General features: G+C 35.0%; 1 protein-coding gene across 1 annotated transcript in view; it reads left to right on the top strand.

Moving 5' to 3' along the window:
* ap2b1 (adaptor related protein complex 2 subunit beta 1) overlaps positions 1-14,055 on the top strand; it is a 56,955-nt gene that overhangs the window by 24,154 nt on the left and 18,746 nt on the right. The window contains exons 16-18 of the mRNA XM_084114175.1: positions 635-781; positions 3,950-4,095; positions 7,656-7,785. Coding sequence (XP_083970301.1) covers positions 635-781; positions 3,950-4,095; positions 7,656-7,785 — 423 coding nt within the window. The remainder of the gene's footprint in view (positions 1-634; positions 782-3,949; positions 4,096-7,655; positions 7,786-14,055) is intronic.

A 14,055-nucleotide genomic window follows, 5' to 3' on the forward strand; every position in this document is an offset into this window, starting at 1 on the left:
TATATAAATGTAATGAATTATTATTATTATTATTATTATTATTATTATTAATAATACTTCTTGAGTTATAGGCATGCACACTTTTCGAAAAAGTGCTTTTTCCCATTTTTGGACTGTCACCATTGGCATATAATACAACAAGGATTGCTAAAGTCAGCTGATGTTACAAATAGACTTACCAATCTCTGTAAAAATAGGATAATAATGTTATCTTCTATCATCTTTCTAAAGTAATTTTCCCCCTGTAATTTGGCTCTAAATCTCAGGTGAAATTTGTCCCCCTTCTACAAAATAGTGGATTACTCAGTAAATATTCATCCATGGCATTTAATAATTTGTTTTTCTTCTTCATTTTTGTATTTTCCACCAGAATCAAAATCAAAATAAAATTGCCATGGACCTCTGGTTGTGTTAACACGGAATGACCCTGCAGATTTTTTTTTACCTACATTTCTTGTTCATATCTTGCACTGCTCTTATGTAGTTTGTCCGTAATATCAAAATACAATTTTCCTCAAATTCTGCACCTACTCATAACTCATAACAAGAAAGCCTGTTGCTTTTGTTTAAAGGGTTACATGAACATGTACAGAAGTAGATTAAACCCTTTGACCCTTATGTGTGTGTCACGCAGGTGGGCCAAAACTTCATCCCGTCATCGGTGCCCAACACTTTTGCGCCGTCTCCTACACCTGCTGCTCTCAGTAGTGGGCTCAATGACCTGTTTGAGTTGTCCACAGGAATGTCCATTGCTACAGGAGGATATGTGACACCTAAAACTGTGAGTGCTACTCGCCGCGTATCTTTAAACCATAACCCCTCACCTTTGTTTCTGATCTTTAAGCAGCCAGCCAACCAATGAAGACAGCCAGAACCTTTCCAAATTCACCAAACTCCTCATACCGAGAAGCGTGTATAGTCAAGATCAAAGTCAGACCAGAGATGTTGCTTGATTAGTGATTCACCAATTCTGAACTACAGAAAACAAGAACTTGACTTTTTTTTTCCATAATAATCCACTGACACAATAGGACAAACAAACATTAGCTCTGTTTCAGAACCTAGTGATGCCATTTTAGGCATTACAGCCACATTCACAGTGCAAATTTCATTCCAAATAATAGGCAACAATATTAATATTATGCTTTCTAAAATACCGTATTGTTCCGAATATAAGGCAGTGTTTTTTTTTTTTTTTTTGGAAATACATCTGAAAAAATGGGGACGTCTTTGGGCATGTTCACACTGGCAGTTTAGTTCGGAACGTGGCACGGTTTGCATGAAGAATTGGTACCGAACCTGAGACTACCTGAAGGAGGTGGTCTGAGTTCGGTTGCCCTCGAACTGTGCCATGATTCGCGTGAATGTGAAAGCAACACGGACTCGGGTGCGCGCTTGTTCAGGAAGAAAAGTAACCTGCTAATGCTTTTTAGCCAAAGGCGATGTATTTAGTTCAATAAAACACATGTAAGGGATGCTAGTGTTGATGATTTATCTTTGATACAAGCCTGCAGTGTAATCGCTCATAGCGAGTGCAATCAGGGCGGCAAATGAATGGCAATCAACTGTCTCCTCAAAAGAGTCTGTTCGCAAGCAGCTGAAAGCCGCCTTTATGCGACACATACAGTAAACCCAAGTGTTGTTTACTCTGCTGCGCATACTAGCACCAAATTAAGAAAAAACTAAATATATTAACCTGCGTTCTGTTTTCTATCGTGCGGCGCGCACGTTTGTGATGACGTAAGATATAAACTTCGATTAGAGAAGTTCAATTCTGAAAAAATTGAGAATCATGAATTTTTTTGTTTCAAACTGATCACGATTCTGAACAGACAACTAAATAACATGTAAATTACTAGAGTTTCTGACAAAATTTTAGTTGCTGCAGTCTATTTAATTAAATGTTTAACTAATTTGAATGAATTATTATTTTTTTAAATGGTTTGAATGAATGATTCAATGACTCACTCATAAATACTTAACTTGTTTCATTACTGGATGAATCAGCATTTTTAAACAAATCTCTCAAATGAATGATTCAATGACAAATACATTTAACAGTCACTTGCCGCCCCCTAGTGGCATAACAATGTAATCGATACAATCGTTAATTGAAGCTCAATGTTACTTTTAAAATGGAGTTTGCTCTATTTTGCTCTATTACACTACTGTTGACATTGGTGTACTATCCCAGTACTTCTGTTATAATTTTAATTATTGTAAGACAAAAATAACGATATTGTGTGTTTGAGAAGACTGTTTGTGAAGCTGTTTCATAACTAGACATGGTAACTGCTCTCTCTGGGTCAGCGGGAGCGAGCACAGATTTGAATGTTCCGGTGTCAAAGATTTAATAGACAGAGGCGAATCGTTATCATTTATGAATGAGATTGCGTGGGTGTTTGAATTGAAATCGTGATCTTTTAACAATTAATCGTACAACTCTAACTTCGATAGAATCAAATTGAAGCCAAACCAACGCTGCGGGGGGGCGCCAGGAACAATTGCACTCGGACTCAGACCGCAGCAAATGTGCCCAGTGTGAAAACACCTTTATATTCAAGGTCTACACTTTTACATGTCAATCATTCACCAAATACGTGTTTCCCCCAGGACTGATAAACGCAGCGGAGTCAAACAACTCTCATTAAGCAGCCAAGAAATGTGGTGTGTCTGAGTGTAATGTTAGAAGATGGCGAGCCTAAAAATGCTAACAGTCAAAGAAAAGCTTATCGTGGTCCTAAAAGCGGAGCTTCGAAGAAACTGACAGGCAAGTGTATCAGTACGTAGCCGAAAAAAATAAATCAAGGGTAGCCCAGAACCAGAGCCGTCATCCAGCTGAAGGCACTGGAAATCTCCAAAGAGCTGAACCCACCCACCAGCAAGGCCCATCATTTCTTATTTCCAGCTACGTACTGATAGCCTGGTCCTTCTAGACTCTCGTACATTTCATTTGTACATAGAGTCTGGCCACTCTCCATTGACAGGCGTTAACTTCCTTGAAGACAATAGTTAAAACTATTGGATCTGCCCAGAGCCACTCTGGATCTGCCATAACCAATCGCTAACGTTTGGTCGTGACGTAACCCTACAACTCAAACTAGCGCACGACCTCAACGTCATCGTTCTCAGCCACTCCCTCTGTTCGCTGATTGGACCGGTAAAAATTTGGTCGGAGAAAACCCACGAATATACCGCAAACCCAGACGGAATACTGAAGGAAAATGAAAATTGAGCGGAAGTACGTAGGAGGGCGGAGCCAGGCTAACATACTGACACACTTGCCTGTCATTTTCTTCGAAGTGGCCGCTTTGATGGATTAGCATTACGCCGCAGAACAAGTATTGCCCAGCTCTTGCCCTCCAACTTCAGGGAGAAACTGCTGTCTTTTCAGCACTTTGTGCCACTGGGTCACATTTTCCCAGCAGCCTTTAATCTACAATGAAGGGCTTTTTCCTGCGAGGACAAAAAGTGCAGATCAGTCTATTCTCATTCTCCAGCATGAGAATTAACTTCATGTGCTACATAAATAAACGCGTGCAGAACAGCTTCTTGGGGACTGAAGTCTCGGGAATCATCATTAATAAGAGCTCCATTAGAGCCAGAGTAGGTCAGTGGAGTAGGACAGAGCACAATTACTCCTTATTAGGATACTTTATGACCTACCTTGTGGAGTTATCAAATACCTGGGTGCCTCATGCTGCGTATATTTATATGTTAATTTGTCTCTTTTTATCTGATTTTCTTTTTTCATTTTGGATGCCAGCTCAGTTCTTGTAAGCAACAGTGTCTGGGTGAGTGAGTGTGGGTGGATGTCAGACTCCTCTATTAGGTGTCCTTTAGTTTAGAAGGTCTAGTTGTCCTCTTAGAGAGCCTCATAGCATTAATTTAATCAGTAGACAGACTGTAAAATGGGTACACTGAACACTCATTGGTGTGGTTTTTGAAGGTATGGCTGCCAGCAGTCAAGGCCAAAGGACTGGAGATATCTGGAACCTTCTCTCGGCGTCAGGGACACATGTACATGGACATGAACTTCACCAATAAAGCCCTGCAGCACATGACTGACTTTGCCATCCAGTTCAACAAGAACAGGTCTGTGATTGTGATTTATCATTGTGGCATATTTTCCTGTTACCATGCTCCAAAATTAAGGTTTTATATTTATGAGTAATTATTGATTTATAATAAATAAAACCAGTACATTTTTTATTTAGTTATATATTAATATTAGATTTAATAGGCTACATGCTATATTTTATATACTAAATTATTATATATAATTTGTATATAGATTTTTTTTGGTTAATAGATTTTTAAATTAATATTGTTGAATATATATTTTAACAACATATTTAATATAGACTACCATTCAAAAGTTTGGATTTTTTTAGATCTAAATTAATTGTTTTATTTGTTAAGGACGCACAAAAGCCAGAGTAAAGATAATGTTATAAAAAATTATATTTCAAATAAATGCTTTTAAAGTTCATAATATTCCTGAAAAACGTGCATCATGTTTTCCACAACATTAAGCAGCACGACCGTTTTCAACATTGATAATAATAAGAAATGTTTCTTAAACATCAAATCATCATATTAGAATGATTTCTGAAGGATCATGTGACACTGAAGACTGGAGTAATGATGCATTAAAAATTCAGCTTTGTCATCACAGGAATAAATTACACAAAAATGTATTAAAATAGAATTAAAATAGATTAAAATATAGCAACAGTTATTTTAAATTTTAATAATATTTCACAACATTACTTTTTTACTAGGGATGCACGATAATGCATTTTGGCCGATATTCGATATGCCGATATTTTCAAACTAATTTTGTCCGATGCCGATACCGATACCGATATATACACATTTTCCCCCTGATATATTTACACTTTAATTTTACTGAAGAGAAATCCAAGTCTCTCTCCTGTACTACCTTTACTGTATTACACTCATGTGTTGTAGATAAGGCAATTTACAAGACAAACAAAACAACATTTGATTCTACCATAAATGTATAATTTTACAAATGTAGACAGACATTCACCCCTGAAAAATAGGTAAATTATTTCACTTGGAGAATAAATGATATGCCATTGCCACAGTTTATTTTTAAGTTCAGACTTTAAACTTCAGTCCTTAGAAGTAAAATAAATAGAAAAAAAAAATTCAAATAAAAAAATGTACATCTTCTCCTACTTGAACAGGTCTACCAAATGCTCCCCTGTTTTCGGTGCTGATGCGGTGGTGACCCGTTCATGTACTGTAACATGTAAGGGTGGCGCTGCCAAAAAAGCAACTAAAAGCTGTCACAAAGAATCGCAAAAGTAATGATTATGAATATGGCAAATATGGCAAGGAGACATTTTAATTGTTTATTAATAAACAAGTGTTTTCTGTGTCGGCTGCAAAGATGAAGTTGACTGACTCGCGATCTTCGGAGTAGGCTAGTGAACGCGCCAGAGAGAAATGCACATTTCGGATTACATAGTTTTCTTTCGTTTTGAATTGTTATGTTTAAAAATATGATTTCAAACGTTCTGTAGATAATAGATATATTTATCAGGTCTGTGAGGCAAGTAAGATATGCTGAGTTTCGTTTCATTTATGAGACGAGCTCCAGTTCATGCGCGCGCCTCCATGTCGTGATATCTATTATCTGGTTTAGGCTACTTATTATTTATTAGGCTAAATCCAGGCAATTGGTTGATGAAACATTTTTTAAAATTAAGATACAATTAATACAAAACGAAATTCTTTTAGAAAGGCTTTGTGCTTTCTGTTTGAGGTCTCTGTGGAAGTTTTAAAGCAGTCTCTATTAGTGCCGCTTTCAGAGCGCTCACGTCCGTAACCGAGAACTGTCACTGTTTTTCCTCATAAATGCGAACACGAAAAATAAAATAAAATGAATATTTTATGCTCTGTGGAGAGCATAGTAGCTTGGAGAGTTTACATTAGTAAGCTACAGGACATCGTCTTTCGAAACATGACCTGCACGAAAGAGAAAAAAAAATACTGCGTCATTGTACCCAGCACTTCTGAAAATGCACTTGCAAATGCGTCTCTGTCCCCAGCACATCTCAAACCAAACTGACGCTCATGCTAGAAATGCCTCCACATGTTGGAAGTTTAAGTTGCTGGTGCTCATGCTATGTTCACGGTCGTCACGTGCACATAGGAAACACGCCACCCTATCGGCAAGGCTCATCGGCAGAAATATTCATATCGGCCGATGCCGATGATGGTCATTTAAAGCTTTTATCGGCCAATACCGATGTTGTGCCGATATCATCGTGCATCCCTATTTTTTACCATTTTTTAAATGTGTTTTATAATTTGTTTATTTAGAATTTGTATACATTTTTTGCCATTATAACAAAACTATAAATTCTTTCCATTTCCTAACTAAACTTCTGATGGTAATTTTCTTTAGATAATCTAAAGATCTATTTAGGATTAAATAATAATTTTTACATGGTTATTTATTTAAACCCTGAATTGTTTTTTGATTCTTAAGTTACAGGCCACATAGCCAGCAACTCTAACTTTTGCTCTCATTTGCTAAGTGTTTAAGTAAAAGTACCATTACTTTCCCCCCAAAAAAGTAGTGTGAGTAGAGTAAAAATTTACATGTCCAAAAAACTACTTGAGTAAGAGTAAAAAGTATTAAAAGTAAGTAAAGTAACTTGAGTATTTAAAAGTACTCTTGTGTAGTGAGTAGTGAGCTGCCGATTCTACACTTATATTAGACACTTTACAGTGCAAATTAAAAATGTAGAAAAACGGGTGCATGCTGTAATTCTCTATCTTTGGTTTAACAGTTTTCATTTTGACTGCCAACTTTTTAAAATACATTAAAACAACACAGAAAGACTATTACAGAGAAGAAAACGTTTTCAGTACACTCACTATTTAAAAAAAAAAAAAAAAAATCAGTTGTAAGGCCTTAATAAACACTGAGCAAGCTATTGTATCACATGAAATATCAAAGTTCAGAACAGTGCAAAGAATACAAAAACCTTTATAAGAACCTTTATGAAATTCATAAGAGTTCAGTCTCGCACACTAGAGATGGCTTTAAAAGAGAGATTATTCTCTCCAGAACGCTGCCAGTTTTAGGGTTTTGAGATAAAGAAATGAGAATCACTAATATTATCAAACAGTGAATCTCCCCTAATGCACTGAAATAGGCCGAGATAGTGAGCTAACACGAACTACATTGTAATTCCAGTCCACTGAATGTTACAAATTTAAACGTAAATGCACATTGTTCGAAAAGTGAGTGATGTGAAGGCCAAGTATGGTTACTCATTCTTGGAATTTGTCCTATGCATTTAACCCATCAAAGTTAGTGCACACACACATTAGGAGCAGTGAGTAGTGAACACACACACTGCACTGCAAACCATGGACACACATGCCCGATTACTCTCCCTATCCAATCATGTTGATGGATTTTTTTTTTATTAAACACAAACGGAAGGAAATTAAGTAAAAGTACTACTTAAAAATCAAATATCTTTTAAAAACTACTTATCACAGTAATATGAGTATTTGTAAATCATTATTTCACACCCCTGCCTGTAACTGATACATTAAGTAGAGCTATGAGACACTATAATCCCGTTTTGTTGTCTTGTCTTTAGTTTTGGAGTGATCCCCACCACACCTCTCCCCGTTCACACTCCACTGATGCCCAGCCAGAGCATCGACATCTCCCTCCCTCTCAACACCATCGGACCTGTGATGAAGATGGACCCTCTAAACAACCTACAGGTACGATGCATTACTGCCCTTTGCCACATACTTTTACACCCCCATAAACACCCACACACGGCCCAGTGGGCCCTTCTGAGGTCCCTTTCTTTGCCTTAATCATCCCACAGGAAATAAACCGTTCCAAATATGCCGTTAATGTTTAAATTACATCACTGTGTATCCAAACCTCCAAGCTTTCAACTGCACAGCGGGCACATTTGTCCAATATTATTGTCTCTGATTATTTGAGTCAGTTGTCCCCACGTGCTTCATTAGTTACTGAGATCATTTGGGTGAACAGCAGCTGCAAAACATTCAATTTAATGCCTTTAAAACACTCTAGATAATGAGCACTTGCCCACGGCATCTGGTCTACTAATGCTGATAATCAATCAGATACAAATGTCATAATGAATCATCGTCATTTCATATGATTTATATCGACATGTTTCTGCCTCATTAGTTATACTACAGAGTGTTGGATTATCTTTAGATGTCTATCTGAGTTTGCTCCTTCCTTAACATTTACCAGGGTCCCCGCGGATCCTTAAAAAGTCTTAAAAGGTCTTAAATTAGATTTTTTAAATTTAAGGCCATAAAAAGTCTTAAAAATTATATATTTTTTAAAAAATGTCTTATTTTTATTTATGAAAGGTCTTAAATTTTAGATGACACTTTGACTTAGACTTATCTAAATGCTTTCGAAATTAAAACTATCTAATTAGAGGCTCTTATTATTTTTTTAATTCTATCTTGGTGGATTTGCTTGTTCACGTGACAATTCGCGCCACTTACGGCAGTATATCAGCCTGCGTCTGTCTCCTGCACGTGAGAAGAGAGAAGAAAACGAGTAAATGTCAGTTCGATTGTAAGTTAAGTCTTTATGTGCTTAGGAGTGTGCGATGTTGTCTATGAACTATGATGATATTGTAATCATTGTTTTAACTATGTACGAGGCACTGCGAGTGCGAGCTGACATCACGTTTCTCTCATGCTTTACTTTCACTGCGTGATGTGTCAGTTTATAGATGTCCCCAAATGAGTTTTTGTCTTATATTTATATTATATGTTGTTATATTAGAATATCACATGAGCAAGAGTGCCGTTTTCCTTTGCACAATTGCAAATGTGCTATTTATTTTATACAACAGTTAAATTAACAATAAAGTTAACATTGTGAGTTACTTTTTGGACACAATATTGTCCATTTTCACTTTATATTGCCGACGAGAATTTCATAATGAAGCCGTGGTCCAACAGACAGCGATGATATTTTTTTTCTTTTTTACTGAAATCCGCGTTTTGAACGAATCATTTTAACGATTCAATGAACAATCACTTGTTTTTTGAATGAATCAGCCGTTTGAACAAATCGGTTGACTCCAACAACTCGCTTATTAAGACAGTGACTTGCCGCCACCTACTGGTGGTTTCAGTTTCATATTTAACCCTTTCATGCATGAATTATGATAACCTCAGTCAGGATTTTTTTCCTATGTGTTTTTATTGCTCTTAGTGCATGAAAAACAAGAATTGATTTTTATTTTATTTTTTTACAAATTTTTCAAAGAGATCTTCAGATGTCCACTTGAGTGGACAGCATGCGGTTGGTTTAAACTTAAAGGGATAGTTCACCCAAAAATGAAAATTCTGTCATCATATACTCACCCTCAAGTTGTTCCAAACCTGTATGAGTTTCTTTGTTCTGCTGAACACAAAGGAAGATATTTGGAAGAATGTTTGTAATCAAACAGATCTCGGTCCCCATTGACTTCCATAGTATATATTTTTTCCTACTATGGAAGTCAATGGGGACCGAGATCTGTTGATTACAAACATTCTTCCAAATATCTTCCTTTGTGTTCAGCAGAACAAAGAAACTCATACAGGTTTGGAACAACTTGAGGGTGAGTAAATGATGACAGAATTTTCATTTTTGGGTGAACTATCCCTTTAAGATATAATATATTAAATATAAGACAATAATCAAACACATAAAGTATGTGAATTTAACAAACTAATCAATACAATTATATCAAATCATGTGAAAACTATAAAATATATACAAAAAATATAAATGCAAAATATTGCAAAGGCTTCATACAACTTCATACAAGTTGCACTTCGCGTATCTTTGATATCAGAACATGAGGACGTGATTCCATCAGAATTTTCTACAGTCTGTCAAGGTACAACTGTGGACACCACTCAGATGCTCCCTCCAGTGCACCAGAGTATGGAGATTTACCCTTATTAGCTGATAATTCTGATTATGTTCAAGATGGACATGCACATTTCTATCATAGCCCTCCTCTGAGAAAACCTAGCGATACGTTTTTTTCAATCTCATCTGAAATGATCAGTGTTGGGGGTAATGCATTACAAGTAACATGCGTAACGCATTCAGATTACTTTTTTGATGATACAAGTAATGTAATGTGTTACAAGTAACATGCATTACCTAATCAGATTACTTTTTTATCTAACAAGTAATTAACTACAAGTAATGTGCATTACCTAATCAGATTACTTTTTTATCTAACAAGTAATTAACTACAAGTAATGTGCATTACCTAATCAGATTACTTTTTGATGTAATGAGTAAAGAAACGCATTACAAGTAACATGCATTACGTAATCAGATTACTTTGTGATGTTATGAGTAAAGAAACGCATTACAATAACGCACATTACATAATCAGATTACTTTTTGATGTTATGAGTAAGGAAACGCATTACAATAACGCACATTACATAATCAGATTACTTTTTGATGTTATGAGTAAGGAAACGCATTACAAGTAACATGCATTACTTAATCAGATTACTTTTTGATGTTATGAGTAAGGAAACGCATTACAAGTAACATGCATTACCTAATCAGATTACTTTTTTATCTAACAAGTAATTAACTACAAGTAATGTGCATTACCTAATCAGATTACTTTTTGATGTAATGAGTAAAGAAACGCATTACAAGTAACATGCATTACGTAATCAGATTACTTTGTGATGTTATGAGTAAAGAAACGCATTACAATAACGCACATTACATAATCAGATTACTTTTTGATGTAACGAGTAAAGAAACGCATTACAATAACGCACATTACATAATCAGATTACTTTTTGATGTAACGAGTAAAGAAACGCATTACAATAACGCACATTACATAATCAGATTACTTTTTGATGTTATGAGTAAGGAAACGCATTACAATAACGCACATTACATAATCAGATTACTTTTTGATGTTATGAGTAAAGAAACGCATTACAATAACGCACATTACATAATCAGATTGCTTTTTGATGTTATGAGTAAGGAAACGCATTACAATAACGCACATTACATAATCAGATTACTTTTTGATGTTATGAGTAAGGAAACGCATTACAAGTAACATGCATTACATAATCAGATTACTTTTTGATGTTATGAGTAAAGAAACGCATTACAAGTAACATGCATTACGTAATCAGATTACTTTGATGTTATGAGTAAAAAAACGCATTACAATAACATGCATTACGAAATCAGATTACTTTTTGATCTAACAAGTAAAGTAATGCATTACAAGTGTCATACATTATGTAATCACATGACTTTTTTCGATGTCAATGAAAATTACATTCTAATAATACAGTACATTTATTTACAGTAAAAAAAGTCACTGCAGATTAATTTTTAAGTTTTAAATTTCAAAAACAATATTCACATTATAATTATGAATTGTAGCTGAAATATAGCAATTGATGCATGACGTCCACTACAGTGGACATGTGATTAATCAGAGTTTTCTCTCAATCTAAAATCAAAACTTGGAAAATTTTACTGTGATATGACTCATTAGATATTGCTTGATGCTGCAATATTTTTTTTACCTACAAGAGTCTCCTAGGATAGAAGGAATGGGTGGATATTCCAGAGCAACTTGGCATGTCTGACTGACCCTTGGCCATCTTGGTTTGGAGGGGGAAAAAAATCGAAACACAAAGGCTTGCCACTTGGTTGCAATTTATAGGATGATGCACCAGGGTCCAATGAAGAGATTGATGTGCAACTTTGCCATAAAAACCCGTGCAAATTCAAGAAAATGCTTTTTTGTAGTGACCACTATGCGTGAAAGGGTTAAAGTATCCTTTAATTAAAACGTTAAAATTATAAATCATTTCATATTTAAATATTGAATAGCTTTATTTATGCAATTGTAAATGAAGTGTAAATATAGTAATGCCAGTTTTGATGCCGCTTCTGTGTCACCTCTGCACTGCAAGGATGGATTTTAATTTAATGATTTAATTTGACATTGGTACTGTGTTATTCTAATATAATTTAATTTGAATGTTAGAATTTGACATAAAAGGTGATGCATACCTCTAAATACGTTTAGAAACAATATCCATTTATAGGTGAAAAATGCCCCTGGAAATCAATTTAAGGTGGAAAATATTGCCCCTTAATAAAAATGTTAATTTCGGTCACTACTGTGAACTGTGACCACTGCATAGAATATAAAAAATATGAATATCTTCATGAGTCTTCTGTCAACAACAGGCCTAAACCAGCCAGGGTACCAGTACAAAAATACAATCAGTAAAATATCATTTAATTATTATCAACAAAACTTTGAAAATATCTAGACATATTTTTGTCAATATTGCGCACCCCTAATGTACGGTATTAATTTTGATTTCTTCATGTCTTAAAAAGGTCTTAAAAAGCCTTAAATTTGACTTTAAAAATTGTGCAGATACCCTGTTTACACCATGATGTCCCACCATATATCCTTCCTCCATCTCCTTGACACTCATCCACCTCTCTGTTTCTCTCATCCTCTCATATCTTTGGTTAATCTGATCTTCTGTTTAAGGATCCCTTTCTGTGACTTTTCTCCTTGTTGCTTGTGTCAAGCATCTGGCTCTTTGTTATTAAACAGAGCTGCCTGCAGAGTGTGTATGGCTTGTGTTAATGAGTTCAACCTTCTAATGAGCACTGATTGCCCTTTGAGTGGCTGGGTGACGCTATGACCTGACCATGTCCATGTTAATTAAACAGGTGTTTTTTATATCATTTACTCACCCAAACCTATGCAAGTTTCTTTCTTCTGTGGAACACAAAAGGAGACATTTTGAAGAGAATTCCAGCCACCCTTTTCCATAAAATTTAAAGAGGACCCCTATTATGCTTTTTTACATTTTCAACTTTCTTTAGTGTTTAATGTTGCTGTTAAAGCATGAAAAAGGTCTGTGAAGTTTAAAAACACAAATCCACTCCAAAAGGAGTAATTCTCTGAATGAGTAAGCAAAAACACCTTGATTGTAGTCTTGAGTTTTCCTCTGGGAAAGAACATGTAACAATATTCCTCATTTAAGTAATTCCCGCCTATACAAAAAAAAAGGGGGGCTAGGCCTGGTAGTGTGTTGAAACTCACGGTTATACTAAGAGGCGTGACATTTCCAAAATACACTCAACATGGTTGACCAATCACAACACACTGGTCCAGCTGACCAATCAGAGCACATTGTGCTTTTTTGGAAGGAGGGGCTTCATAGAGACAGGAACTAAATAGTGTTACTGACAGACTGGGAAGAGAGGTGCTGCAACTATGTCAAAAATTTGAAAAATAACATGTTTGTTGAACATTCTAGCATGAAAATCTATTCTAGTAGAGCCCAAAAACAAAATCAAGACTTTGAAAAAAAGCATTATAGGTCCACTTTAAAGTTGGCATGAAATGAAAATTCATCTATTTTGTAAATGCATGTTATAGATCTTATTGTGTACAATTCATCCATGGATATGTTTCTATTTTTTGACTATTAAATATTATGTATGCATAAACAATTTATTATTACTATATTGGTTATTGGCCTATATTAGAGATGATTTTTTTTACATTTATCGGCAATTTTATCGGATATTTAACTGTGCATGCTAATTTCCTCAATTTTTTTCTGTTAAGATTACATTTGTCATCATCTAACACTTACTTAGTTACTCTTTAAAAATGCTAGTAATTTAATAACACTGTTTAATGTAATCTTTTTTAACACCGTACATTATAAGGGCTGTGATGCCTAAATTTACCTTTAGCATTTAAAATGATTAATTTTAGTTTTTAGATATTTATTTTTTATTTATTTGGACAAAAATCTAGCATTTTAATATTAGCTATTTGTCAGTTGTTGGTCAAAACATGAAAAATAACACATTTTCCTCTAAATTAATCCAGAAAACAAAAACAAAAAAGTCTGCTCATTGTGCTTTTATTAATAAACAAGAAT

This window comes from Abramis brama, assembly GCF_963993115.1.
Source record: "Abramis brama genome assembly, chromosome: 5".
Lineage (NCBI taxonomy): Eukaryota > Metazoa > Chordata > Actinopteri > Cypriniformes > Leuciscidae > Abramis > Abramis brama.